The sequence below is a fragment of the Ranitomeya imitator genome, chromosome 1 (assembly GCF_032444005.1).
Source record: "Ranitomeya imitator isolate aRanImi1 chromosome 1, aRanImi1.pri, whole genome shotgun sequence".
NCBI lineage: Eukaryota > Metazoa > Chordata > Amphibia > Anura > Dendrobatidae > Ranitomeya > Ranitomeya imitator.
In genome coordinates, this window is record NC_091282.1 from 904950762 (window position 1) to 904977496 (window position 26735).

The 26735-nt window shown below is 43.2% G+C and overlaps 1 protein-coding gene across 1 annotated transcript in view; it reads right to left on the reverse strand.

The window, feature by feature from the left end:
- Nucleotides 1–26735, reverse strand: part of LOC138654198 (N-acylethanolamine-hydrolyzing acid amidase-like) — a 72864-nt gene that overhangs the window by 15431 nt on the left and 30698 nt on the right. Inside the window, exons 6-8 of the mRNA XM_069743400.1 lie at nucleotides 23333–23505; nucleotides 10035–10097; nucleotides 6288–6354 (exon numbers count right to left, since the gene is read on the reverse strand). Of these exons, the coding sequence (XP_069599501.1) occupies nucleotides 6288–6354; nucleotides 10035–10097; nucleotides 23333–23505 (303 nt within the window). The remainder of the gene's footprint in view (nucleotides 1–6287; nucleotides 6355–10034; nucleotides 10098–23332; nucleotides 23506–26735) is intronic.

The following is a 26735-nucleotide window of genomic DNA, read 5'->3' on the forward strand; positions in this document are numbered from 1 at the left end:
ATGTATTTTATTTTTCTGCTAAATAACTACTGCTATAATTTGCTATAATATAGGGAAGATAATAAATTGTCATAATAAATAGATTCCTAAATATCTTTATTAAGAAAGAGGAACTTGAAGGGGGATTGATGTACCATAATACTTGCATTGTTTCTATCCTGAGCATACACGGTTTGTTGGTCAGCTGGGCAGGATTATAAAAGGCATGGACTATAGCTGCAACTTCAGCAGCAGATAAGGAACAACGCAAAATTATTTGTGGTTCCACAATCAGTTGCTTATGATGCAGCCATGGTCCTTGCTGCCTTACAGGCTGACCGATAATACCATGATTGCTTAGGTTTTCTGCAGACAGTAAAAATGTATCTACAACCCCTGGCAAAAATGATGTTTGGCTTTTGAGGATGAACATTCAGTTGTTTAATTTTGTAGAAAAAAAGCAGATCACAGACATGGCACAAATCTAATGTCATTTCAAATGGCAACTTTCTGGCTTTAAGAAACACTAATAGAAATCAAGAATAAAATATATGTGGTAGTCAGTAATGGTTACTTTTTTAACCAAGCATAGGGTAAAAATTATGGAGTCACTCAATTATAAGGGAAAAAAATTATGGAATCATGAAAAACAAAAAAATCACTCCAGCACATCACTAGTATTTTGTTGCACCACCTCTGGCTTTTATAACAGCTTGCAGTCTCTGAGGCATGGACTTAACCCCTTTCTGACATATGACGTACTATCCCGTCGAGGTGGGGTGGGCCCGTATGACCACCGACGGGATAGTACGTCATAGCGATCAGCCGCGCTCACGGGAGGAGCGCGACCGATCGCGGCCGGGTGTCAGCTGACTATCGCAGCTGACATCCGGCACTATGTGCCAGGAGCGGTCACGAACCGCCCCCGGCACACCGCGATCAAACATGATCGCGGTGTTCCGGCGGTATAGCGAAGCATAGCGCAGAGAGGGGGCTCCCTGCGGGCTTCCCTGAGAGCCCCAGAGCAACGCGATATGATCGCGTTGCTGCGAGGGTCTCTTACCTCCTCCTTGCAGGCCCGGATCCAAGATGGCCGTGGCATCCGTGTCCTGCAGGGAGGTGGCTTCACTGCGCCTGCTCAGAGCAGGCGCCGGTAAGCCAGGAGAAATGCACGTCAGATCGCTGATCTGACAGTGCACAGCAAAGTGTCAGATCAGCGATCTTACACTATAACATGATGCCCCCCCTGGGGCAATGTTATAGTGTAAAAAAAAAAAAATATTCACATGTGTAAGGCCGGCGTCACACACAGCGTATGCAAATACGGTCCGTATATTACGGCCGTAATACGCTGAAAAGCCCCGAAAATAGTGGTCCGTAGCTCCTCCGTAGGCAGGGTGTGTCACCGTTTTTTGCGCATGGCATCCTCCGTATGTAATCCGTATGGCAGCCGTACTGCGTGTTTTTATCGCAGGCTTGCCAAACCGACATACGCCTGTACAAGGGATCCATGTGTTTAAAAAAAAACATATATACTGTATATATATATATATATATATATATATATATATATATATATATATATATATATATATATGTCAGTAGACCCATATATGTATATATATTATTACTTCATACAGCCGCGATATAGCAAAAAGCCGGTAATTCAATTACCGGCTTTTGCTTTCTCCTTCCTAAAACCCGACATGATTTGAGACATGGTTTACATACAGTAAACCATGTCTTCTCTCCATTTTTTGGGAAATTTCTAGGTAAGTTCCCACGATCTATGAACAGCCAGCAGAGGGCGCCTCACCGCAAATGAAGCTAAATATAGATCAGTGACCTATTTTTAGCTTCATTCCCCGGGGTTTTGCAGCAAGGAGCAGCCTGCATTAGCGGAACTCCTTGCTGCAAAATGTTTTAACCCCTTCAGAAGGATTTACATCGTTGGACTTTACAGATCTGCGGAAGGTAAGTATATTGTTGGTTTATTATGTTTTTTCTTTCACAGAACGAGGGTCTTCAGTGATTGGATTGGGCGTTAAATAAAATATTACAACAACCTTTGGTTTTATTTCATTAAAATAATTTTTAATAATGTGTGTGTGTGTTTTTTTTTAACCATTTCATTCATTTGGATTAATAATGGATAGGTGTCATAATTGACGCCTCTCCATTATTAATTAGGCTTAATGTCACCTTACAATAGCAAGGTGGCATTAACCCTTCATTACCCCATATCCCACCGCTACACGGGAATGGGAAGAGAGTGGCCAAGTGCCAGAATAGGCGCATCTTCCAGATGTGCCTTTTCTGGGGTGGCTGGGGGCAGATGTTTTTAGCCAGGGGGGGGGGCCAATAACCATGGACCCTCTCCAGGCTATTAATATCTGCCCTCAGTCACTGGCTTTACTACTCTGGCGGAGAAAATTGTGCGGGAGCCCACGCCAATTTATTCCGCCATTTAACCCTTTAATTTAGTAGATAGAACGGCCAAATTTTGCAGAAACACACTACTGACATTAGTAGTGTGGAATCTGCAAAAAAAATGGAGAGAAGACATGGTTTACTGTATGTAAACCATGTCTCAAATCATGTCGGGTTTTAGGAAGGAGAATGAAAAAGCCGGTAATTGAATTACCGGCTTTCAAGCTGTATAGCGCTGGAAAAAATATTAATATATATACATATATGTGTCTCACTGACATATATATATATATACATACCTATTCTATGTGTACACATTTATTCTACCTATTCTACTGTAAGCTGTCAGTGTGATTTTACTGTACACCGCACTGAATTGCCGGCTTTTCTCTCTAACAGCGCTGCGTATTTCTCGCAAGTCACACTGCTGGTCCGTGTGTAATCCGTATTTTTCACGCTTCCATAGACTTTCATTGGCGTAGTTCTTGCGCAGTACGGTGACAAACGCAGCATGCTGCGATTTTGTACGGCCGTAGAAAGCCGTATAATACTGATCAGTAAAATACGGCAGATAGGAGCAGGGGCATAGAGAATAATTGTGCCGTATTTTTTGCGAGTTTTACGGACGTAGTTTCTGCGCTCTAACGTCCGTAAAACTCGCAAGTGTGACGCCGGCCTAAGAAAAATAAAAAAAAAATTCCCAAAAAATCCCCCCCCAAAATATTCTTCCTATAAATACATTTATTTATCTAAATAAAAAGAACAAAACAATAAAAGTACACATATTTAGAATCGCCGCATCCGTAACGACCCCACCTATAAGACAATATCACTAGTTAACCCCTTCAGTGAACACCGTAAAAAAAAAAAAAAACGAGGCAAAAAACAACGCTTTATTCTCATACCACCAAACAAAAAGTGGAATAACACGTGATCAAAAAGACAGATATAAATAACCATGGTACCGCTGAAAACGTCATCTTGTCCCGCAAAAACGAGCCGCAATACAGCATCATCAGCGAAAAAATAAAAAAGTTATAGTCCTCAGAATAAAGCGATGCAAAAATAATTATTTTTTCTATAAAATAGTTTTTATCGTATAAAAGCGCCAAAACATAAAAAAATGATATAAATGAGGTATCGCTGCAATCGTACTGACCCGAAGAATAAAACTGCTTTATCAATTTTACCAAACGCGGAACGGTATAAACGCCTCCCCCAAAAGAAATTCATGAATAGCTGGTTTTTGGTCATTCTGCCTCACAAAAATCGGAATAAAAAGCGATCAAAAAATGTCACGTGCCCAAAAATGTTAGCAATAACAACGTCAACTCCTCCCGCAAAAAACAAGACCCACATGACTCTGTGGACCCAAATATGGAAAAATTATAGCTCTCAAAATGTGGTAACACAAAAAATATTTTTTGCAATAAAAAACGTCTTTCAGTGTGTGACAGCTGCCAATCATAAAAATCCGCTAAAAAACCCGCTATAAATAGTAAATCAAACCCCCCTTCATCACCCCCTTAGTTAGGGAAAAAGTTAAAAATTAAAAAAATGTATTTATTTTCATTTTCCCATTAGGATTAGGGCTAGGGTAAGGGTTAGGGTTGGGGCTAGGGTTAAGGCTACAGTTAGGGTTGGGGCTAAAGTTAAGGTTGGGGCTAAAGTTAGGGTTAGGGTTGGGGCTACATTTACGGTTGGGAATAGGGTTGGGATTAGGGGTGTGTCTGGGTTAGAGGTGTGGTTAGGGTTACCGTTGGGATTAGGGTTAAGGGTGTGTTTGGATTATTGTTTCAGTTATAATTGGGGGGTTTCCACTGTTTAGGCACATCAGGGGCTCTTCAAACACGACATGGTGTCCGATCTCAATTCCAGCCAATTCTGCGTTGAAAAAGTAAAACAGTGCTCCTTCCCTTCCGAGCTCTCCCGTGTGCCCAAACAGGGGTTTACCCCAGCATATGGGGTATCAGCGTACTCAGGACAAATTGGACAACAACTTTTGGGGTCCAATTTCTCCTGTTACCCTTGGGAAAATACAAAACTGGGGGCTAAAAAATAATTTTTGTGGGAACATTTTTATTTTTTTATTTTTACGGCTCTGCATTATAAACTTCTGTGAAGCCTTAGGTGGGTCAAAGTGCTCACCACACATCTAGATAAGTTCCTTAGGGGGTCTACTTTCCAAAATGGTGTCACTTGTGGGGGGTTTCAATGTTTAGGCACATCAGTGGCTCTCCAAACGCAACATGGCATCCCATCTCAATTCCTGTCAATTTTGCATTGAAAAGTCAAATGGCGCTCCTTCCCTTTTGAGCTCTGCCATGCGCCCAAACAGTGGTTTACCCCCACATATGGGGTATCAGCGTACTGAGGACAAATTGTACAACAGCTTTTGGAGTCCAATTTCTTCTCTTACCCTTGGGAAAATAAAAAATTGGGGGCGAAAAAATCATTTTTGTGAAAAAAATATGATTTTTTTATTTTTACGGCTCTGCATTATAAACTTCTGTAAAGCACTTGGTGGGTCAAAGTGCTCACCACACATCTAGATAAGTTCCTTAGGGGGTCTACTTTCCAAAATGGTGTCACTTGTGGGGGGTTTCAATGTTTAGGCATATCAGTGGCTCTCCAAACGCAACATGGCGTCCCATCTCAATTCCTGCCAAATTTGCATTGAAAAGTCAGACGGCGCTCCTTCGCTTCCGAGCTCTGCCATGCGCCCGAACAGTGGTTTACCCCCACATATGGGGTATCGGTGTACTCAGGACAAATTGTACAACAACTTTTGGGGTCCATTTTCTCCTGTTACCCTTGGTAAAATAAAACAAATTGTAGCTGAAGTAAATTTTTTGTGAAAAAAAGTTAAATGTTCATTTTTATTTAAACATTCAAAAAATTCCTGTGAAACACCTGAAGGGTTAATAAACTTCTTGAATGTGGTTTTGAGCACCATGAGGGGTGCAGTTTTTAGAATGGTGTCACACTTGGTTATTTTCTATCATATAGACCCCTCAAAATGACTTCAAATGAGATGTGGTCCCTAAAAAAAATGGTGTTGTAAAAATGAGAAATTGCTGGTCAACTTTTAACCCTTATAACTCCCTAACAAAAAAATTTTTTGGTTCCAAAATTGTGCTGCTGTAAAGTAGACATGTGCGAAATGTTACTTATTAAGTATTTTGTGTGACATATCTCTGTGATTTAACTGCATAAAAATTCAAAGTTGGAAAATTGCAAAATTTTTGAAATTTTCACCAAATTTCCGTTTTTTTCACAAATAAACGCAGGTAATATCAAAGAAATGTTACCACTATCATGAAGTACAATATGTCACGAGAAAACAATGTCAGAATCGCCAAGATCCGTTGAAGCGTTCCAGAGTTATAACCTCATAAAGGGACAGTGGTCAGAATTGTAAAAAATTGCCTGGTCATTAGCGTGATGATTTACGCTCTTTTAAGAGTTTGATAATCCTCTCATTTGTTTCAATTGACATCTCTCATGTTGGAGCCATGATTCATGTCAGTCCACTTGGTGCAACAGCCCTCCAAGGTGTGATCACTCCTTTTTAGATGCAGACTAACAATCAGATCTAATTTGATGCAGGTGTTAGTTTTGGGAATAAAAATTTACAGGGTGATTCCATAATGTTTTCCCTCATAATTGAGTGGCTCCATAATTTTTACCCTATGCCACTTTCAGCAGCTTGATCTTGCCGCCGGCATCCGAGAATCCTCACAGAATGTGCTGCATGCAGTGTAACGTTTCGGTGGCTGCAGATTTTTGTGATTAGCCCAGACAACCACTTTAAATCTGTTTAAAACAATTAGTTTTGCTAGTAAAATAAATAAATAAAAACACATGAATAATCCCACCTTGTATAAGGAGTCTGTATTGATGTTTGTCTGTCCAGTAGCATTTAAAGCTTTTATAGCTGGAGACCTGCAAAACACACAAAGAAGGGAATGATTGTTCCAAAATTGGAGGCAAGATATAAAGTAGATATTGAAACTCTCATACCCTCTTCAGTGATAGCTCTATTTGAGTGTACAGGACTAACATTTTTTGTTATCATTTTTTTCATTCAGGATAGGGGAAAGCATACTGAACGCTGGGGTCGCAGTGATTCAGAGAACGAGACTCTGCAGGGCCCCATTTAAAATGGAACAGTGATTGAGCATTTGCAGCTCTACTCAATTCATTGTTTAGAAAAACGTGGTTTTTTTTTGCTGTCGGTAATGTCCGGCAGGAAAGTGACCTAGTTTATACAGCGCTTGAGCCAAACAAGCATGAACAATGCAAACAAGACTAGGGACCACGTGGGCAGCTAGCAGGAGTTGGAGAAGCTCTAACATGTGTATACGTATATACAGTTAACTGGACTACATTGGATTTAGTGATTGGTAATCTCTCCTTCTCATTTGCTACTTTAACCCCTTAGTGACAGAGCCAATTTTGACCATAAACTCTTAGTGACAGAGTCAAATTTTAAAAATCTCACCACTGTCACTTTACGTGGTATGTCCCAAGTGATGGAAAAAAAAACATCGACTAGAGACAAAAGCACGTATTTCACCCGGTTTCACTCACTCCCCCTGAGGAAACAGGGTGAAATGCACGTTGGGGCTCCGGATATCACTAGGTAAAGCCTTGTGTTTGTAGACATGCCTCATCGACTGTTCATTCTGTTATACATCACTATGTGTTGCTAATTAGAAGCAGTCTAACACTTGATTCTTATATTTCTTTTGTTTTATTCATTGCATTATGCAGTTGCACTATGCCATCAGTGTTAGCTGTTTATTTAATTTATATTAGGCTTCTTTCACACATCCGTGTCTCCGGTACGTGTGGTGACAGTTTTCACATGTACCGGAGACAATGACACATGTAGGCCCATTCAAATGAATAGGTCTGTGCACATGTCAGTGTGTTTCCACGGACCGTGTGCCCCACACATAGACGTGTCCGTTTTATACCGTCAGCACGGACGGCAAAACGTCCCACACACGTGCACATGGAAAACACACATTGATGTCCTCCGTGTGACACATATCGACACCGAGAAGAAGACGGCCCTCATCATTCTCCCCTGCTCTGCCGGCGATAGGTGGTGCAAGATTGCTAGAAGGGAGGCCAGAGAGCAGGAGGTTGCAATAGTCAAGGCAGGAGATGATGAGGGCGTGCACAAGCGTTTTTGCAGTTCCTTGGTCAAGGAATGCTCGGATCCGGGAAATGTTTTTGAGTTTGGGACGACAGGAGGAGGCAAGGACTTGGATATGTGGCTTGAAAAAGAGGGCAGAGTCGAGGATCACCCCGAGGCACCAAGCATGCAGTGAGGGAAAGTGAGTAGCCATTGACATTGATGGATAGGTCTGGTGGAGGGGTAGAGTGAGATGGGGGAAAGATGATAAATTCTGTTTTGTCCATGTTCAGTTTTAGAAAGCGAGTAGAAAAGAAAGATGAAATAGCGGACAGACATTGTGGGATTTTGGTCAGTAAGGTGATGTAAGGTCCAGATAGGTAGCTCTGCGTGTCATCGGCGTAGAGATGTGTAATTCTATGAGCTGTCCCAGGCCAAAGGTGTAGATGAGAAAGAGCAGGGGTCCTAGAACTAAGCCTTTGGGAACGCCGACAGATGGGGCGAAGTGAGGAGGTGTTGTGGGAGAGGGAGACACTGAATGTCCGGTCTCTTAGATATGACGAGATCAAGGATAGGGCCAAATCTGTGATGTTAAGAGATGACAGAATCTGTAGCAAGAGGGAATGGTCCACAGTGTCAAAGGCAGAAGACAGGTACAGGAGGAGGACAGAGTAGTGTCGCTTGCTCTTGGCAGTTAGTAGGTCATTGCTGACTTTAGTTAGGGCAGTTTCAGTTGAGTAATGTGGTCGGAAGCCAGATTGTAACCGGTCAAAGAGGGAGTAGGAGGAGAGGTGGGCGGACAGTTCATGATGGACGTGTTGTTCCAGTAGTTTGGAGGCATAAGGAAGAAGTGATATTGGGCAATAGCTAGACACAGAGGATGGGTCAAGGGAGGGCTTTTTGAGGATGGGTGTGATTGAGGCATGTTTGAAGGATGAGGGGAAGACGCCATTTGTAAGTGAAAGGTTGAAGAGATGTGCTGGGTTTGGATGAAGACTGTGGCGAGGTTAGGGATGAGGTGGGACGGCAGCGGTTCAAGCGTGCAAGTGGTGAGATGTGATCTTGACAGCAGGGTGGAAAACTGATCTTCTGTCATGGCGGAGAAGCTAGTTTTGGAAGAATAGGCCTGAGCAGTTAAGAAAATGGGCATTGGGGCTGTGGGCCAAAGCTTTCTCTGATTGTATCGATCTTCTGCATAAAGAGGCAAAGTCTTCAGCAGAAAAGAGAGGAGAGGGAGGTGGTACTGGGGGATGGAGTAGAGAATTGAAAGTGTTGAAAAGCTGTTTAGGGTTGTGAGACATGGAGGATATGAGAGATGAGAAGTTTGTTTTGCCACAGTGAGTGTGGACTTGAAGCTGGTGAGGGACTGCTTGTATGCGATAAAGTGCTCAGCAGAACGGGATCTCTTCCATCACCGCTCAGAAACCCTGGAAGCCCATCTCAGTTCTTTGGTCAGCCAGGGCTGCCTGTTGATTGTACGAGTTTTGCTGTGCATGAGGGGGGTGGCCGAATCAAGTGCTGCTGTTATTGTGGTGTTGTATAAAGGGGCAGCAGCATCTGTGTCATGTAAGGAAGCTATGTCTGTAAGAGGGAAAAGGGACTCAGAGAGTGAGTGTAAATTATATGTATCAAATTTTTCTTGCAGGTTTATATTGTGTTTACAAATACACTGTTCACCACTGTGGGAGTATATTCATTTAAATCTATATTCATGAGAAACGGTGGTGTTCTCATTTTTACACTACTATAGTAATTTTAACATACGTGAAGAGTTATGTTTTATTTTTCTCACTTTGCTTTTCCATGTCTATAAATATGTATGTTTTGGGAACCACGAGATTTGTATGGGCTCACCAGCCCCTGTATTTTTTGCTATTACAGCAGATAGAAATAAGCACTCCAACAGAGTGTGACTTAAAATGTCTGTTCTAGTTTAGAGAGGACCTCTCACAAAATATTTTTTTGTGTTGAGCTGGACACACAATGTACTAGTGGCTGCAGACCGGGAAAAAAGTGTTTGTTTTTCAAATTTCGTCTCTATGTTGCAGCGATATCAGCAATCAAAGTTTTTTGGCACCTAATGAGCAAACTTTAATTATTCATTTATTTTCAAGTCCAAGAGTGTGTCGCTAGATAGTAGAACACCCCCCAGTGAAAACTATTTCCCTGTATGTGTTGCTCTTTCATAAGCAGGCAGCAATACAGCAGAAAAAGAACACATTCCCACAAAAACTTGGATTTTGCTGTATGTGAGATGAAATGATATAGCTGTGATCTCCTGCATTCTTAGAAAGTGCTGGAAGACCAATAAGTTCTCCTGTAGGGTGAGACAGCAGAATTGGATACACAGGACAACACAAGATTAAAAATCATTCATTTTTACTGGATGAAGATTGGATGATTTTCTTATATGCTAGTATGAACTTAGCTTTGCTAGATTTTTGAAGATTTCTTAGTAATAGAAGAAAAATTAGTTAACCTTCGGTCATCAAAGGGAGGTGGAGTGGTCCAGTGGTCATAATTTGTCTCTACGCGGAACCATCTGCATAAATAAAGAAATAATAAAGCGACAATATTTTTATCTCATCTCCTCACTACATAAAAGTATGAAAAATCAAAGCCCTTCTAGGCCAGGAGGAAAACAAGTCTGGATAAGGAGATGCTTGAATGTGACATAAATATCAGGCATCATGAATCAAACATTCAAGACCATGGGAAAAAACATTTTTAATGAATTTTCTATTAATGTGAATGTGCTCTTCAATGGAACATGCATCTATGGCACTAAAATATATATATACGGTATATATTTTTTTAGACAAATATTCAAGTACATTGTGACATTCATGTTCGACTACAGTACAGACCAAAAGTTTGGACACACCTTCTTATTTAAAGATTTTTCTGTATTTTCATAACTATGAAAATTGTAAATTCACACTGAAGGCATCAAAACTATGAATTAACACATGTGGAATTATATACTTAACAAAAAAGTGTGAAACAACTGAAATTATGTCTTATATTCTAGGTTCTTCAAAGTAGCCACCTTTTGCTTTGATGACTGCTTTGCACACTCTTAGCATTCCCTTGATGAGCTTCAAAAGGTAGTCACCGGGAATGGTTTTCACTTCACAGGTGTGCCCTGTCTGGTTTAATAAGTGGAATTTCTTGCCTTATAAATGGTGTTGGGACCATCAGTTGTGTTGTGCAGAAGTCTGGTGGATACACAGCTGATAGTCCTACTGAATAGACTGTTAGAATTTGTTTTATGGCAAGAAAAAAACAGCTAAGTAAAGAAAAACGAGTGGCCACCATTACTTTAACCCCTTCATGACCCAGCCTATTTTGACCTTAAAGACCTTGCCGTTTTTTGCAATTCTGACCAGTGTCCCTTTATGAGGTAATAACTCAGGAACGCTTCAACGCATCCTAGCGGTTCTGAGATTGTTTTTTCGTGACATATTGGGCTTCATGTTAGTGGTAAATTTAGGTCAATAAATTATGCGTTTATTTGTGATAAAAACGGAAATTTGGCGAAAATTTCCCAATTTTCACATTTTGAATTATAATTCTGTTAAACCAGAGAGTTATGTGACACAAAATAGTTAATAAATAACATTTCCCACATGTTTACTTTACATCAGCACAATTTTGGAAACAAAATTTTTTTTTGCTAGGAAGTTATAAGGGTTAAAATTTGACCAGCGATTTCTCATTTTTACAACGTAATTTACAAAACCATTTTTTTAGGGACCACCTCACATTTGAAGTCAGTTTGAGGGGTCTATATGGCTGAAAATACCCAAAAGTGACACCATTCTAAAAACTGCACCCCTCAAGGTACTCAAAACCACATTCCAGAAGTTTATTAACCCTTCAGGTGCTTCACAGCAGCAGAAGCAACATGGAGAGAAAAAATGAACATTTAACTTTTTAGTCACAAAAATTATCTTTTAGCAACAATTTTTTTATTTTCCCAATGGTAAAAGGAGAAACTGAACCACGTAAGTTGTTGTCCAATTTGTCCTGAGTACGCTGATACCTCATATGTGGGGGTAAACCACTGTTTGGGCGCACGGCAGGGCTTGGAAGGGAAGGAGCGCCATTTGACTTTTTGAATCAAAAATTGGCTCCACTCTTTAGCGGACACCATGTCACGTTTGGAGAGCCCCCGTGTGCCTAAAAATTGGAGCTCCCCCACAAGTGACCCCATTTTGGAAACTAGACGCCCCAGGGAACTTATCTAAATGCATAGTGAGCACTTTGAACCCCCAGGTGCTTCACAAATTGATCCGTAATAATGAAAAAGTACTTTTTTTTCACAAAAAAATTCTTTTAGCCTCAATTTTTTCATTTTCACATGGGCAACAGGATAAAATGGATCCTAAAATTTGTTGGGCAATTTCTCCTGAGTACACTGATACCTCATATGTGGGGGTAAACCACTGTTTGGGCACATGGTAAGGCTCGGAAGGGAAGGAGCGCCATTTGACTTTTTGAATGAAAAATTATCTCCATCGTTAGCGGACACCATGTCGCGTTTGGAAAGCTCCTGTGTGCCTAAACATTGGAGCTCCCCCACAAGTGACCCCATTTTGGAAACTAGACCCCCCAAGGAACTTATTTAGATGCCTAGTGAGCACTTTAAACCCTCAGGTGCTTCACAAATTGATCTGTAAAAATGAAAAAGTACTTTTTTTTCACAAAAAAATTCTTTTCGCCTCAATTTTTTCATTATCACATGGGCAATAGGATAAAATGGATCATAAAATTTGTTGGGCAATTTCTCCCGAGTACGCTGATACCTCATATGTGGGGGTAAACCACTGTTTGGGCACTCGGCAGGGCTCGGAAGGGAAGGCGCGCCATTTGACTTTTTGAATGGAAAATTAGCTCCAATTGTTAGCGGACACCATGTCGCGTTTGGAGAGCCCCTGTGTGCCTAAACATTGGAGCTCCCCCACAAGTGACCCCATTTTGGAAACTAGACCCCCCAAGGAACTTATCTAGATGCATATTGAGCACTTTAAACCCCCAGGTGCTTCACAGAAGTTTATAACGCAGAGCCATGAAAATAAAAAATAATTTTTCTTTCCTCAAAAATGATTTTTTAGCCTGGAATTTCCTATTTTGCCAAGGGTAATAGGAGAAATTGGACCCCAAATGTTGTTGTCCAGTTTGTCCTGAGTACGCTGATGCCCCATATGTGGGGGTAAACCACTGTTTGGGCGCACGGCAGGGCTCGGAAGGGAAGGCATGCCATTTGGCTTTTTAAATGGAAAATTAGCTCCAATCATTAGCGGACACCATGTCACGTTTGGAGAGCCCCTGTGTGCCTAAAAATTGGAGATCCCCCAGAAATGACCCCATTTTGGAAACTAGTCCACCAAAGGTACTAATCTAGATGTGTGGTGAGGACTTTGAACCCCCAAGTGCTCCACAGAAGTTTATAACGCAGAGCCATGAAAATAAAAATAAAAAAATTATTTTCTCAAAAATGATCTTTTAGCCTGCAATTTTTTATTTTCCCAAGGGTATCAGGAGAAATTTGACCCCAAAAGTTGTTGTCCAGTTTCTCCTGAGTACGCTGATACCCCATATGTGGGGGTAAACCACTGTTTGGGCACATGCCGGGGCTCGGAAGTGAAGTAGTGACGTTTTGAAATGCAGACTTTGATGGAATGCTCTGTGGGCGTCACGTTGCGTTTGCAGAGCCCCTGATGTGGCTTAACAGTAGAAACCCCCCACAAGTGACCCCATTTTGGAAACTAGACCCCGAAAGGAACTTATCTAGATGTGTGGTGAGCACTTTGAACCCCCAAGTGCTTCACAGAAGTTTATAATGCAGAGCCGTGAAAATAATAAATACGTTTTCTTTCCTCAAAAATAATTATTTAGCCCAGAATTTTTTTAATTTTCCCAAGGGTAACAGGAGAAATTTTACCCCAATATTTGTTGTCCAGTTTCTCCTGAGTACGGTGATACCCCATATGTGGGGGTAAACTACTGTTTGGGCACATGCCGGGGCTCGGAATTGAAGTAGTGACGTTTTGAAATGCAGACTTTGATGGAATGCTCTGCGGGCGTCACGTTGCGTTTGCAGAGCCCCTGATGTGGCTAAACAGTAGAAACCCCCCACAAGTGACCCCATTTTGGAAACTAGACCCCGAAAGGAACTTATCTAGATGTGTGGTGAGCACTTTGAACCCCCAAGTGCTTCATAGAAGTATATAATGCAGAGCCATGAAAATAATAAATACGTTTTCTTTCCTCAAAAATAATTATTTAGCCCAGAATTTTTTATTTTCCCAAGGGTTACAGGAGAAATTGGACCCCAAAAGTTGTTGTTCAGTTTCTCCTGAGTACGCTGATACCCCATGTGTGGAGGTAAACCACTGTTTGGGCACACGTCGGGGCTCAGAAGGGAAGTAGTGACTTTTGAAATGCAGACTTTGATGGAATGGTCTGCGGGCGTCACGTTGCGTTTGCAGAGCCCCTGGTGTGCTTAAACAATAGAAACCCCCCACAAGTGACCCCATTTTAGAAACTATAGCCCCCAAGGAACTTATCTAGATATGTGGTGAGCACTTTGAACCCCCAAGTGCTTCACAGACGTTTACAACGTAGAGCCGTGAAAATAATAAATCATTTTTCTTTCCTCAAAAATGATGTTTTAGCAAGCATTTTTTTATTTTCACAAGGGTAACAGGAGAAATTGGACCCCAGTAATTGTTGCGCAGTTTATCCTGAGTATGCTGGTACCCCATATGTGGGGGTAAACCACTGTTTGGGCACACATCAGGGCTCGGAATTGAGGGAGCACCATTTGACTTTTTGAATACGAGATTGGCTGGAATCAATGGTGGCGCCATGTTGTGTTTGGAGACCCCTGATGTGCCTAAACAGTGGTAACCCCTCAATGCTACCTCCAACACTAACCCCAACACACCCCTAACCCTAATCCCAACTGTAGCCATAACCCTAATCACAACCCTAACCCCAACACACCCCTAACCACAACCCTAACCCCAACACACCCCTAACCCTAACCACAACCCTAATTCCAACTGTAACCATAACCCTAATCACAGCCCTAACCCCAACACATCCCTAACCCTAATCCCAACTGTAGCCATAACCCTAATCACAGCCCTAACCCTAACCCCAACACACCCCTAACCCTAATCCCAACTGTAGCCATAACCCTAATCACAACCCTAACCACAACACACCCCTAACCACAACCCTAATTCCAACCCTAACCCTAAGGTTATGTGTCCACGTTGCGGATTCGTGTGAGATTTTTCAGCATCATTTTTGAAAAATCCGCGGGTAAAAGGCACTGCGTTTTACCTGCGGATTTTCCGCGGATTTCCAGTGTTTTTTGTGCGGATTTCACCTGCGGATTCCTATTGAGGAACAGGTGTAAAACGCTGCGGAATCCGCACAAAGAATTGACATGCTGCGGAAAATACAACGCAGCGTTTCCGCGCGGTATTTTCCGCACCATGGGCACAGCGGATTTGGTTTCCATATGTTTACATGGTACTGTACACCTGATGGAACACTGCTGCGAATCCGCAGCGGCCAATCCACTGCGGATCCGCAGCCAAATCCGCACCGTGTGCACATGGCCTAATTCTAAAGGTATGTGCACACGCTGCGGAAAACGCTGCGGATCGGCAGCAGTTTCCCATGAGTTTACAGTTCAATGTAAACCTATGGGAAACAAAAATCGCTGTACACACGATGCGGAAAAACTGCACGGAAACGCAGCGGTTTACATTCCGCAGCATGTCACTTCTTTGTGCGGATTCCGCAGCGGTTTTACAACTGCTCAAATAGAAAATCGCAGTTGTAAAACCGCAGTGAAATGCGCAGAAAAAACGCGGTAAATCCGCAGCGGTTTAGCACTGCGGATTTATCAAATCCGCAGCGGAAAAATCTGCAGAGGACCAGAATACGTGTGCACATACCCTAGCCCTACCCCTAACCCTAGCCCTAACCCTACCCCTAACCCTACCCCTAAATCTAACCCTAGCCCTAACCCCACCCCTACCCCTAGCCCTAACCCTACCCCTAACCCTACCCCTAACCTTAACCCTACCCCTAACCCTATTCTAACATTAGTGGAAAGAAAAAAAATTTCTTTATTTTTTTTATTGTCCCTACCTATGGGGGTGACAAAGGGGGGGGGGTCATTTATTATTTTTTTTATTTTGATCACTGAGATATAATCTATCTCAGTGATCAAAATGCACTTTGGAACGAATCTGCCGGCCGGCAGATTCGGCGGGCGCACTGCGCATGCGCCCGCCATTTTGGAAGATGGCGGCGCCCGGGGAGAAGACGGACGGACACCGGCAGGATCGGTAAGTATGATAGGGTGGGGGGGAGCACGGGGGGGGGGGGGGGGGGATCGGAGCATGGGGGGGTGAATCGGAGCGCGGGAGGGGTGGAACGGAGCACGGGGGTAGAACGGAGCACGGGGGGGGGGTGGAACAGAGCACGGGGGGGTGGAACGGAGCACGGAGGGGGGTGGATCGGAGTGCAGGGGGGGTGATCGGAGCACGGGGGGGGTGATTGAAGCACGGGGGGAGCGGACAAGAGCACGGGGGGGAGCCGAGCACAGGACAGAGGGGAGCCGGAGCAGTGTACCGGACAGATCGGGGGGCTGGGGGGGCGATCGGTGGGGTGGGGTGGGGGCACATTAGTATTTCCAGCCATGGCCGATGATATTGCAGCATCGGCCATGGCTGGATTGTAATATTTCACCCATTATAATAGGTGAAATATTACAAATCGCTCTGATTGGCAGTTTCACTTTCAACAGCCAATCAGAGCGATCGTAGCCACGAGGGGGTGAAGCCACCCCCCCTGGGCTAAACTACCACTCCCCCTGTCCCTGCAGATCGGGTGAAATGGGAGTTAACCCTTTCACCCGGCATGCAGGGACGCGATCTTTCCATGACGCCACATAGGCGTCATGGGTCGGATTGGCACCGACTTTCATGACGCCTACGTGGCGTCAAAGGTCGGGAAGGGGTTAAGAAATGAAGGTCAGTCAGTCTGAAAAATTGGGCAAACTTTGAAAGTGTCTCCAAGTGCAGTGGCAAAAACCATCAAGCGCTACAAAGAAACTGGCTCACATGAGGACCGCCCCAGGAAAGGAAGTGCAAGAATCACCTCTGCTTCTGAGGATAAGCTTATCTGAGTCACCTGCGTCAGAAATCGCAGGTTAACAGCAGCTCAGACTAGAGACCAGGTCAATGCCACACAGAGTTCTAGCAACAGACACAACTCTACAACAACTGTTAAGAGGAGACTTTGTGCCGCAGGCCTTCATGGTAAAATAGCTGCTAGGAAACCACTGCTAAGGACAGGCAACAAGCAGAAGAGACTTGTTTGGGCTAAAGAACACAAGGAATGGACATTAGACGAGTTGAAATCTGTGCTTTGGTCTGATGAGTCCAAATTTGAGATCTTTGCCTTCCAACTACCGTGTCTTTGTGAGAAGCAGAAAAGGTGAACGGATGGACTCTACATGCCTGGTTCCCACCGTGAAGCATGGAGGAGGAGGTGTGGGGGTGCTTTGCTGGTGACACTGTTGGGGATTTATTCAAAATTGGAGGCATACTGAATCAGCATGGCTACCACATCATCTTGCAATGACATGCTATTCTATCTGGTTTGCGTTTAGTTGGACCATCATTTATTTTTCAACAGGACAATGACCCCAAACGCACCTCCAGGCTGTGTAAGGGCTATTTGACCAAGAAGGAGAGTGATGGGGTGCTACGCCAGATGACCTGGCCTCCACAGTCACCAGACCTGAACCCAATCGAAATGGTTTGGGGTGAGCTGGACCGCAGAGTGAAGGCAAAAGGGCCAACAAGGGTTAAGCAGCTCTGGGAACTCCTTCAAGATTGTTGGAAGACCATTCCCGGTGACTACCTCTTGAAGCTCATCAAGAGAATGCCAAGAGTGTGCAAAGCAGTCATCAAAGCAAAAGGTGGCTACTTTGAAGAACCTAGAATATAAGACATATTTTCAGTTGTTTCACACTTTTTTGTTAAGTTTATAATTCCACATGTGTTAATTCATAGTTTTGATGCCTTCAGTGTGAATTTACAATTTTCATAGTCATAGAAATACAGAAAAATCTTTAAATGAGAAGGTGTGTCCAAACTTTTGGTCTGTACTGTACATTATAGGCTCATTTATGAATTGCTTGTTTAATTTTCAAGTCTTACTTTCTTTGAAATGTGTAAATGTTATGAAAATGTGACATTTTTGTTTATTTAACCCCTTTACCCCCAAGGGTGGTTTGCACGTTAATGACCGGGCCAATTTTTACAATTCTGACCACTGTCCCTTTATGAGGTTATAACTCTGGAACGCTTCAATGGATCCTGGTGATTCTGACATTGTTTTCTCGTGACATATTGTACTTCATGACAATGGTAAAAATTATTTGATAGTACCTGCGTTTATTTGTGAAAAAAACGGAAATTTGGCGAAAATTATGAAAATTTCGCAATTTTCCAACTTTGAATTTTTATGCAATTAAATCACAGAGATATGTCACACAAAATACTTAATAAGTAACATTTCCCACATGTCTACTTTACATCAGCACAATTTTGGAACCAAAATTTTTTTTTGTTAGGGAGTTATAAGGGTTAAAAGTTGACCAGCAATTTCTCATATCTACAACACCATTTTATTTTAGGGACCACATCTCATTTGAAGTCATTTTGAGGGGTCTATATGATAGAAAATACCCAAGTGTGACACCATTCTAAAAACTACACCCCTCAAGGTGCTCAAAACCATATTCAAGAAGTTTATTAACCCTTCTGGTGCTTCACAGGAATTTTTTGAATGTTTAAATAAAAATGAACATTTAACTTTTTTTCACAAAAAATGTAATTCAGCTCCAATTTGTTTTATTTTACCAAGGGTAACAGGAGAAAATGGACCCCAAACATTGTTGTACAATTTGTCCTGAGTATGCCAATACCCCACATGTGGGGGTAAACCACTGTTTGGGCGCATGGCAGAGCTCGGAAGCGAAGGAGTGCCATTTGACTTTTCAATGCAAAATTGACTGGAATTGAGATGGGACGCCATGTTTCGTTTGGAGAGCCCCTGATGTGGCTAAACATTGAAACCCCCCACAAGTGACACCATTTTGGAAAGTAGACCCCCTAAGGAACTTATCTAGAGGTGTGGTGAGCACTTTGACCCAACAAGTGCTTCACAGAAGTTTATAATGTAGAACCGTAAAAATAAAAAATCATATTTTTTCACAAAAATTATCTTTTCGCCCCCAATTTTTTATTTTCCCAAGGGTAAGAGAAGAAATTGGACCCCAAAAGTTGTTGTACAATTTGTCCTGAGTACGCTGATAGCCCATATGTGGGGGTAAACCACTGTTTGGGCGGATGGGAGAGCTCGGAAGGGAAGGAGCGCCGTTTGACTTTTCAATGCAAAATTGACAGCAATTGAGATGGGACATCATGTTGCGTTTGAAGAGCCACTGATGTGCCTAAACATTGAAACCCCCCACAAGTGACACCATTTTGGAAAGTAGACCCCCTAAGGAACTTATCTAGAGGTGTGGTGAGCACTTTGACCCACCAAGTGCTTCACAGAAGTTTATAATGTAGAACCGTAAAAATAAAAAATCATATTTTTTCACAAAAATTATCTTTTTGCCCCCAATTTTTTATTTTCCCAAGGGTAAGAGAAGAAATTGGACCCCAAAAGTTGTTGTACAATTTGTCCTGAGTACGCGGATACCCCATATGTGGGGGTAAACCACTGTTTGGGTGGATGGGAGAGCTCGGAAGGGAAGGAGCGCCGTTTGACTTTTCAAAGCAAAATTGACAGGAATTGAGATGGGACGCCATGTTGCGTTTGAAGAGCCACTGATGTGCCTAAACATTGAAACCCCCCACAAATGACACCATTTTGGAAAGTAGACCCCCTAAGGAACTTATCTAGAGGTGTGGTGAGCACTTTGACCCACCAAGTGCTTCACAGAAGTTTATAATGCAGAGCCGTAAAAATAAAACAAAATTTTTTTCCCACAAAAATTATTTTTTTAGCCCCCAGTTTTGTATTTTCCTGAGGGTAACAGGAGAAATTGGACCCCAAAATTTGTTGCCCAATTTGTCCTGAGTGCGATGATACACCATATGTGGGGGGAACCACTGTTTGGGCACATGGGAGGGCTCAGAAGGGAAGGAGTGCCATTTGAATGCAGACTTAGATGGAATGGTCTGCAGGTGTCACATTGCGTTTGCAGAGCCCCTAATGTACCTAAACAGTAGAAACCCCCCACAAGTGACACCATTTTGGAAAGTAGACCCCCTTAGGAACTTATCTAGATGTGTGCTGAGCGCTTTGACCCACCAAGGGCTTCACAGAAGTTTATAATGGAGAGCCGTAAAAATAAAACAAAAATTTTTTCCCACAAAAATTATTTTTTAGCCCCCAGTTTTGTATTTTTCCGAGGGTAAAAGGAGAAATTCGACCCCACAATTTGTTGTCCAATTTGTCCTGAGTGCGCTGATACCCCATATGTGGGGGGGAACCACTGTTTGGGCGCATGGGAGGGCTCGGAAGGGAAGGAGCTCCATTTGGAATGAGGACTTAGATGGAATGGTCTGCAGGTGTCACATTGCATTTGCAGAGCCCCTAATGTACCTAAACAGTAGAAACCTCCCACAAGTGACACCATTTTGGAAACTAGACCCCCTAAGGAACTCATCTAGATGTGTTGTGATAGCTTTGAACCCCCAAGTGTTTCACTACAGTTTGTAACGCAGAGCCGTGAAAATTAAAAAAAAAAATCTTTCCCCCCAAAATTATTTTTTAGCCCCCAGTTTTGTATTTTCCCGAGGGTAAGAGGAGAAATTCGACCCCAAAAGTTGTTGTCCAATTTGTCCTGAGTACGCTGATACCCCGTATGTTGGGGGAAACCAACGTTTGAGCGCATGGCAGAGCTCGGAAGGGAAGGAGCGCCATTTGGAATGCAGACTTAGATGGAATGGTCTGCAGACGTCACATTGCATTTGCAGAACCCCTAATGTACCTAAACAGTAGAAACCCCCCACAAGTGACCCCATATTGGAAACTAGACCCCCCAGGGAACTAATCTAGATGTGTTGTGAGAACTTTGAACCCCCAAGTGTTTCACTACAGTTTATAACGCAGAGCCGTGAAAATAAAAAATCTTTTTTTTCCCACAAAAAATATGTTTTAGCCCCGAGTTTTGTATTTTCCCAAGGGTAGCAGGAGAAATTGGACCCCAAAAGTTGTTGTCCTATTTGTCCTGAGTACGCTGATACCCCATATGTTGGGGTAAACCCCTGCTTGGGCACACGGGAGAGCTCGGAAGGGAAGAAGCACTGTTTTACTTTTTCAACGCAGAATTGGCTGGAATTGAGATCAGACGCCATGTCGCGTTTGGAGAGCCCCTGATGTGCCTAAACAGTGGAAACCCCCCAATTATAACTGAAACCCTAATCCAAACACATCCCTAACCCTAATCCCAACAGTAACCCTAACCACACCTCTAACCCTGACACACCCCTAACCCTAATCCCAACCCTATTCCCAACCGTAAATGTAATCTAAACCCTAACTGTAACTTTAGCCCCAACCCAAACTGTAGCCCTAGCCCTAACCCTAGCCCTAACCCTAGCCCTAACCCTAACCCTAGCCCTAACCCTAGCCCTAACCCTAACCCTAGCCCTAACCCTAGCCCTAACCTTAGCCCTAACCCTAGCCCTAACCCTAACCCTAGCCCTAACCCTAGCCCTAACCCTAGCCCTAACCCTAGCCCTAACCCTAGCCCTAACCCTAGCCCTAACCCTAGCCCTAACTCTAACCCTAGCCCTAATGGGAAAATGGAAATAAATACATTTTTTTAATTTTTCCCTAACTAAGGGGGTGATGAAGGGGGGTTTGATTTACTTTTATAGCGGGTTTTTTAGCGGATTTTTATGATTGGCAGCCGTCACACACTGAAAGACGCTTTTTATTGCAAAAAATATTTTTTGCGTTACCACATTTTGAGAGCTATAATTTTTCTATATTCTGGTCCACAGAGTCATGTGAGGTCTTGGTTTTTGCGGGACGAGTTGATGTTTTTATTGGTAACATTTTCGGGCACGTGACATTTTTTGATCGCTTTTTATTCCGATTTTTGTGAGGCAGAATGACCAAAAACCAGCTATTCATGAATTTCTTTTGGGGGAGGCGTTTATACCGTTCCGCGTTTGGTAAAATTGATGAAGCAGTTTTATTCTTCGGGTCAGTACGATTACAGCGACACCTCATTTATATCATTTTTTTATGTTTTGGCGCTTTTATACGATAAAAACTATTTTATAGAAAAAATAATTATTTTTGCATCGCTTTATTCTCAGGACTATAACTTTTTTATTTTTTTGCTGATGATGCTGTATGGCGGCTCGTTTTTTGCGGGACAAGATGACGTTTTCAGCGGTACCATGGTTAGTTATATCTGTCTTTTTGATCGCGTGTTATTCCACTTTTTGTTCGGCGGTATGATTATCAAGCGTTGTTTTTTGCCTCGTTTTTTTTTTTTTTTTCTTACGGTGTTTACTGAAGGGGTTAACTAGTGGGCCAGTTTTATAGGTCGGGCCGTTACGGACGCGGCGATACTAAATATGTGTACTTTTATTGTTTTGTTTTTTTTATTTAGATAAAGAAATGTATTTATGGGAATAATATTTTTATTTTTTTTTTCATTATTTTGGAATATTTTTTTTTATTTTTTTTTACACATTTGAAATTTTTTTTTTTACTTTTTTACTTTGTCCCAGGGGGGGACATCACAGATCAGTGATCTGACAGTTTGCACAGCACTCTGTCAGATCACTGATCTGATAGGAGTGCAGGCTGCTTCACAGTGCCTGCTCTGAGCAGGCTCTGTGAAGCCACCTCCCTCCCTGCAGGACCCGGATCCGCGGCCATCTTGGATCCGGGGCTGGAGGGAGCAGGGAGGGAGGTGAGACCCTCGCAGCAACGCGATCACATCGCGTTGCTGCGGGGGGCTCAGGGAAGCCCGCAGGGAGCCCCCTCCCTGCGCGGTGCTTCCCTGTACCGCCGGCACATCGCGATCATCTTTGATCGCGGTGTGCCGGGGGTTAATGTGCCGGGGGCGGTCCGTGACCGCTCCTGGCACATAGTGCCGGATGTCAGCTGCGATAAACAGCTGACACCCGGCCGCGATCGGCGGCGCTCCCCCCGTGAGCGCTGCCGATCGCACATGACGTACTATTGCGTCCTTGGGAAGTAAAGCCCACCCCACATGGACGCAATAGTACGTCTAATGGCAGAAAGGGGTTAAAAAAAGGAATTTGTTTTGGCAACTGTAGTTTCATCCACACTTGTTCCTAGTCAGAAAGAGCCCACATTAGTCAATGGCACAATCTACATGAACAGCCCAAGTGGGAAAAAAAAAATCACAACTCTTCCACGGACAAGAGTTCACAACTATGACATACTAGGTCACAGTCAGGTGCAAAAAACTACTCATGGAGTTTACGTGCATGAAACAGCTGATTTTTATACACGCTCATGCAATTAAGGTCTAGCTGGAACTTCAACTACCGTAAATGCCAAAGACAAATGCCAAGTTTATAAATTGGATTAACCAAAATTATATTTTCTCATTTTAAACAAAACCATATGACAAAATGCCAGGGAATAATAGACTTTATTAAAATCACTCACTCTCCATGTAAAGGATCCAAAGGCCAGAGATCAGCAGGCCCATCTCTGTTTCTGGTGATTACCAATCCTTCTTTCGGTTGTGTGCCACCCATGATATAGTAGGTCTCAGCAATGATTGGTGTCTTGGAGAGCCGTAGAGCTGCAGCCTCAAAATCATTATCAGCATTCAGTGCCTTGCATTAAATATGAGCAAATAAAAAGAAAATATTTAGAAAGCAGCAACTAATATTCTTCAGTCATGAAGGCACTGCCATCTGAACCACCCCTGCTTATAATAATGCTGCAACAGCTGATCAAAGCAATATCTCCTTTTGTTTTATAAAAGTCTGTGCAGCCATTAATTTCCTCTGAAACAGTGGCAGCGGCTGAGCAAATAGTTTTGTGTGGTGTATTTGGAAATTAATAAGATACCATGTAAAGAGAGATCATGTTGAGTTCCCCAGAGCAGAAGCTGCTTTTTGCTCTGAGTCACAGGTGTCCATAGCAGAGTCCACTGCTGTGTGACACTCAAGTTCCAATGTGTGTATTGATAGTTCCCCTTAAAGGTTTTGTCCCGTCACCTTGTTTAGAACTATTAAACTGGCTCAGGTGTGTGGTTAGTGATGTAATGTGCATCACTAACATGTTTTCGTCCACAAAAAGCTCCAAGTCTTAGTTTTAGAAAACACTATCGTTAGGGGATTCCCTCACCTTTTCTTTCAGTCATAGGGGTGGCGATTTTATCTTTGCAGTCACAGATCACGCAGTGCGATTTTGAAATTATGCACGGCCACAGGATTGCGATTGATTGTGGTGACTGGCCCAACGGAGACCACGTAGTAAATTCCGCACTTGCCCACTACCCATCCGCTCCCTGGGCATGCGAACTTACTCTGGATGTCTGCTTCATATCAGATGTAAGCATGTGTCAGAGCCACTTTAAGTCAGTGGCTACATGACGCGTGAGCGCGCACGCTGTGTGCTGCTGTGCCCAGTCCACTCTGCGCTCCAGGGCATGCGAACATCTGACAGGAAGCTGGGGCTGTACACCCAGAGTCCGTGCGCATACCTAGGGAGCGGATGGGCAGTGCACACATGCCGAATTTATGTGGGTGCTGTTGGGCCAGCAACCAATTACAATCTTCTAGGCGTGCATAATTTCAAAACCTGTGTGTCACGGTTCACACCGTGCTGCCAACAATATGTCACGGATCTCAACAATGTCAGGGATCCCGGGGAGGATATATTTATCGTCCCCACTACTCACACCAATTTGTCACGAACGGGGTTGTTTGGTTGCCCCTGGTTCCTTCTGAAGGGGGTTTATCTATATCCCACTTCCCAGTTCCGGTTTGGAACTTGCAGCTCTCTGGTGCCCGATTACCCTTAGGTCAGACTAGGTACTGCAACTAGGGTAATTAGTCGCCAAAAAGGCTGCCTGCTATGTATTGGCTATTGGGCACGCTACAGCGAGGGCGATATAACTACTCCCACTCAGGCGGGCACAATAATTAACAATGCTGCAGTCGCTACAAAGCTTCCCAAACGCACAGAACAAAGTATGCTGCCACCAGTTCCCAAGGATTAACGGGTCCGGAGCCAACCTAAATCAGTAGCGTAATTCACTTCAGAGGAAGCGACAGGTCCTTTATAGAGCATGAAGAGACAAGCTAGTAGATTATATATTTTACTCCATAAAAAGGTAGGAAGTGTTTACAAGGTATAAAAAGATATTATAAAGGAGACAATTTGTATGTACATTACAGATTACAAATAAAAAAAGTATTAACAGAAGAAACACTTATAGTTCCTTATATCATTTCATATCAGCATGACGGCCATGTGCTCAGGAGATATATCCAGGTGCATTAGAACAGCTTGCTTCGTGGGCCAAGACTCACTCACAACTCAGTAGGAATAAGATATATGCCCTCTTGTCGTGACATCCCTGAGTGGGCTGAGTTATGACATGCACTCCTCTTTCCTCAGAATGTGAAAACCATTCTTTACGCATATCTTGCTGTATGAACCTTGCATAAGTACGACACCATGCTCATGATATTCCCCACGTCAGGGGCATTCTTTTAAGTGTAAATACGGAGCAATTACCTGAACCACTTACTGAGAAAATCGTACTTTGCACTTGTTGCATTTAGCTGCTCGCGCTTTCAGTGAGTGATAGTTCTATCGATGGACATCCGGAGTATATACTTCTTATAACCCTATCTCGGGTCGGTGCCGATGAATATCATGTTAATAGCACAAGGGAACTCAGGGCTTCTACACCAGTTTTGGCTGGTATTCGATGGGAGGGGGAATGAGTAATGTAGGGAGATCGGCTTGCAGCTAAGCCATAAACATTCTTGAGGTGGGAGGGAAAATTCAGGGTTTCAGATGCACACAGACACACACAGGCAGCGGGCATAGTGAGAAGAGGGGGAGTAGGAATGGCCCACAGCGTGTGGTTCTCTGTTCTTGGATGTAGCAGAGGTCGGTGTGCATGATAATACACAATCAAATACCTCATGTTTCTGATACTGTGACTGAAAAGATAAAATCGCCACCCCTATGATTGAAAGAAAAGGTAAGTGAGGGAATCGCCTAACGATATAAAGTTTTTTTTAAACCTACTACTTTGAACTTTTCTTTGGGAAAAACATGTTAGTGATACACAATGCATCACTAACACCACACTGGGGCCAGTTTAATAGCTAAAACGAGGTGACAGGTTAGCTTTAAAATCATTAGATCATTAGAGGTAAGCAGCAGTTAAAAATCTCAAAATTTGAACTAAGCCATTATTACTATAACACTATTAGAGATAATCAGTGTAGAAATATGACAGAAAACGATAGCTTCATTTCTCCTTAAAGGGAACCTGTCACCCCCAAAATCGAAGATTAGCTGCCGCCACCGGCATCAGGGACTTATCTACAGCATTCTGTAATGCTGTAAATAAGCCCCCGATGTATCCTGAAAAATGAGAAAAAGAGGTAAGATTATACTCATCCAGGGGCGGTCCCGCTGCGGTCCGGTCCAATGGGCGTCGCAGTCCGGGGCCTCCCATCTTCTTACGATGATGTCCTCTTCTTGTATTCACGCTACGGCTCCAGCGCAGGTGTACTGTGTCTGCCCTATTGAGGGCAGAGCAAAGTACTGCAGTGCGCAGGCGCCGGGCCTCTCTGACCTTTCCCGGCATTTGCGCACTTCAGTACTTTGCTCTGCCCTCAACAGGGCAGACAAAGTACGCCTGCGCCGGAGAGTGAAAACAAGAGGACTTCATCCTATGAAGATAGGAGGCCCCGGACCGGACCACGATGCCCATCGGATCGGACCGCCCCCCCCCCCCCCAAGGTCAGTATAGTCTAACCTCTTTTTCTCATCTTTCAGGATACATCGGGGGCTTATCTAAAGCATTACAGAA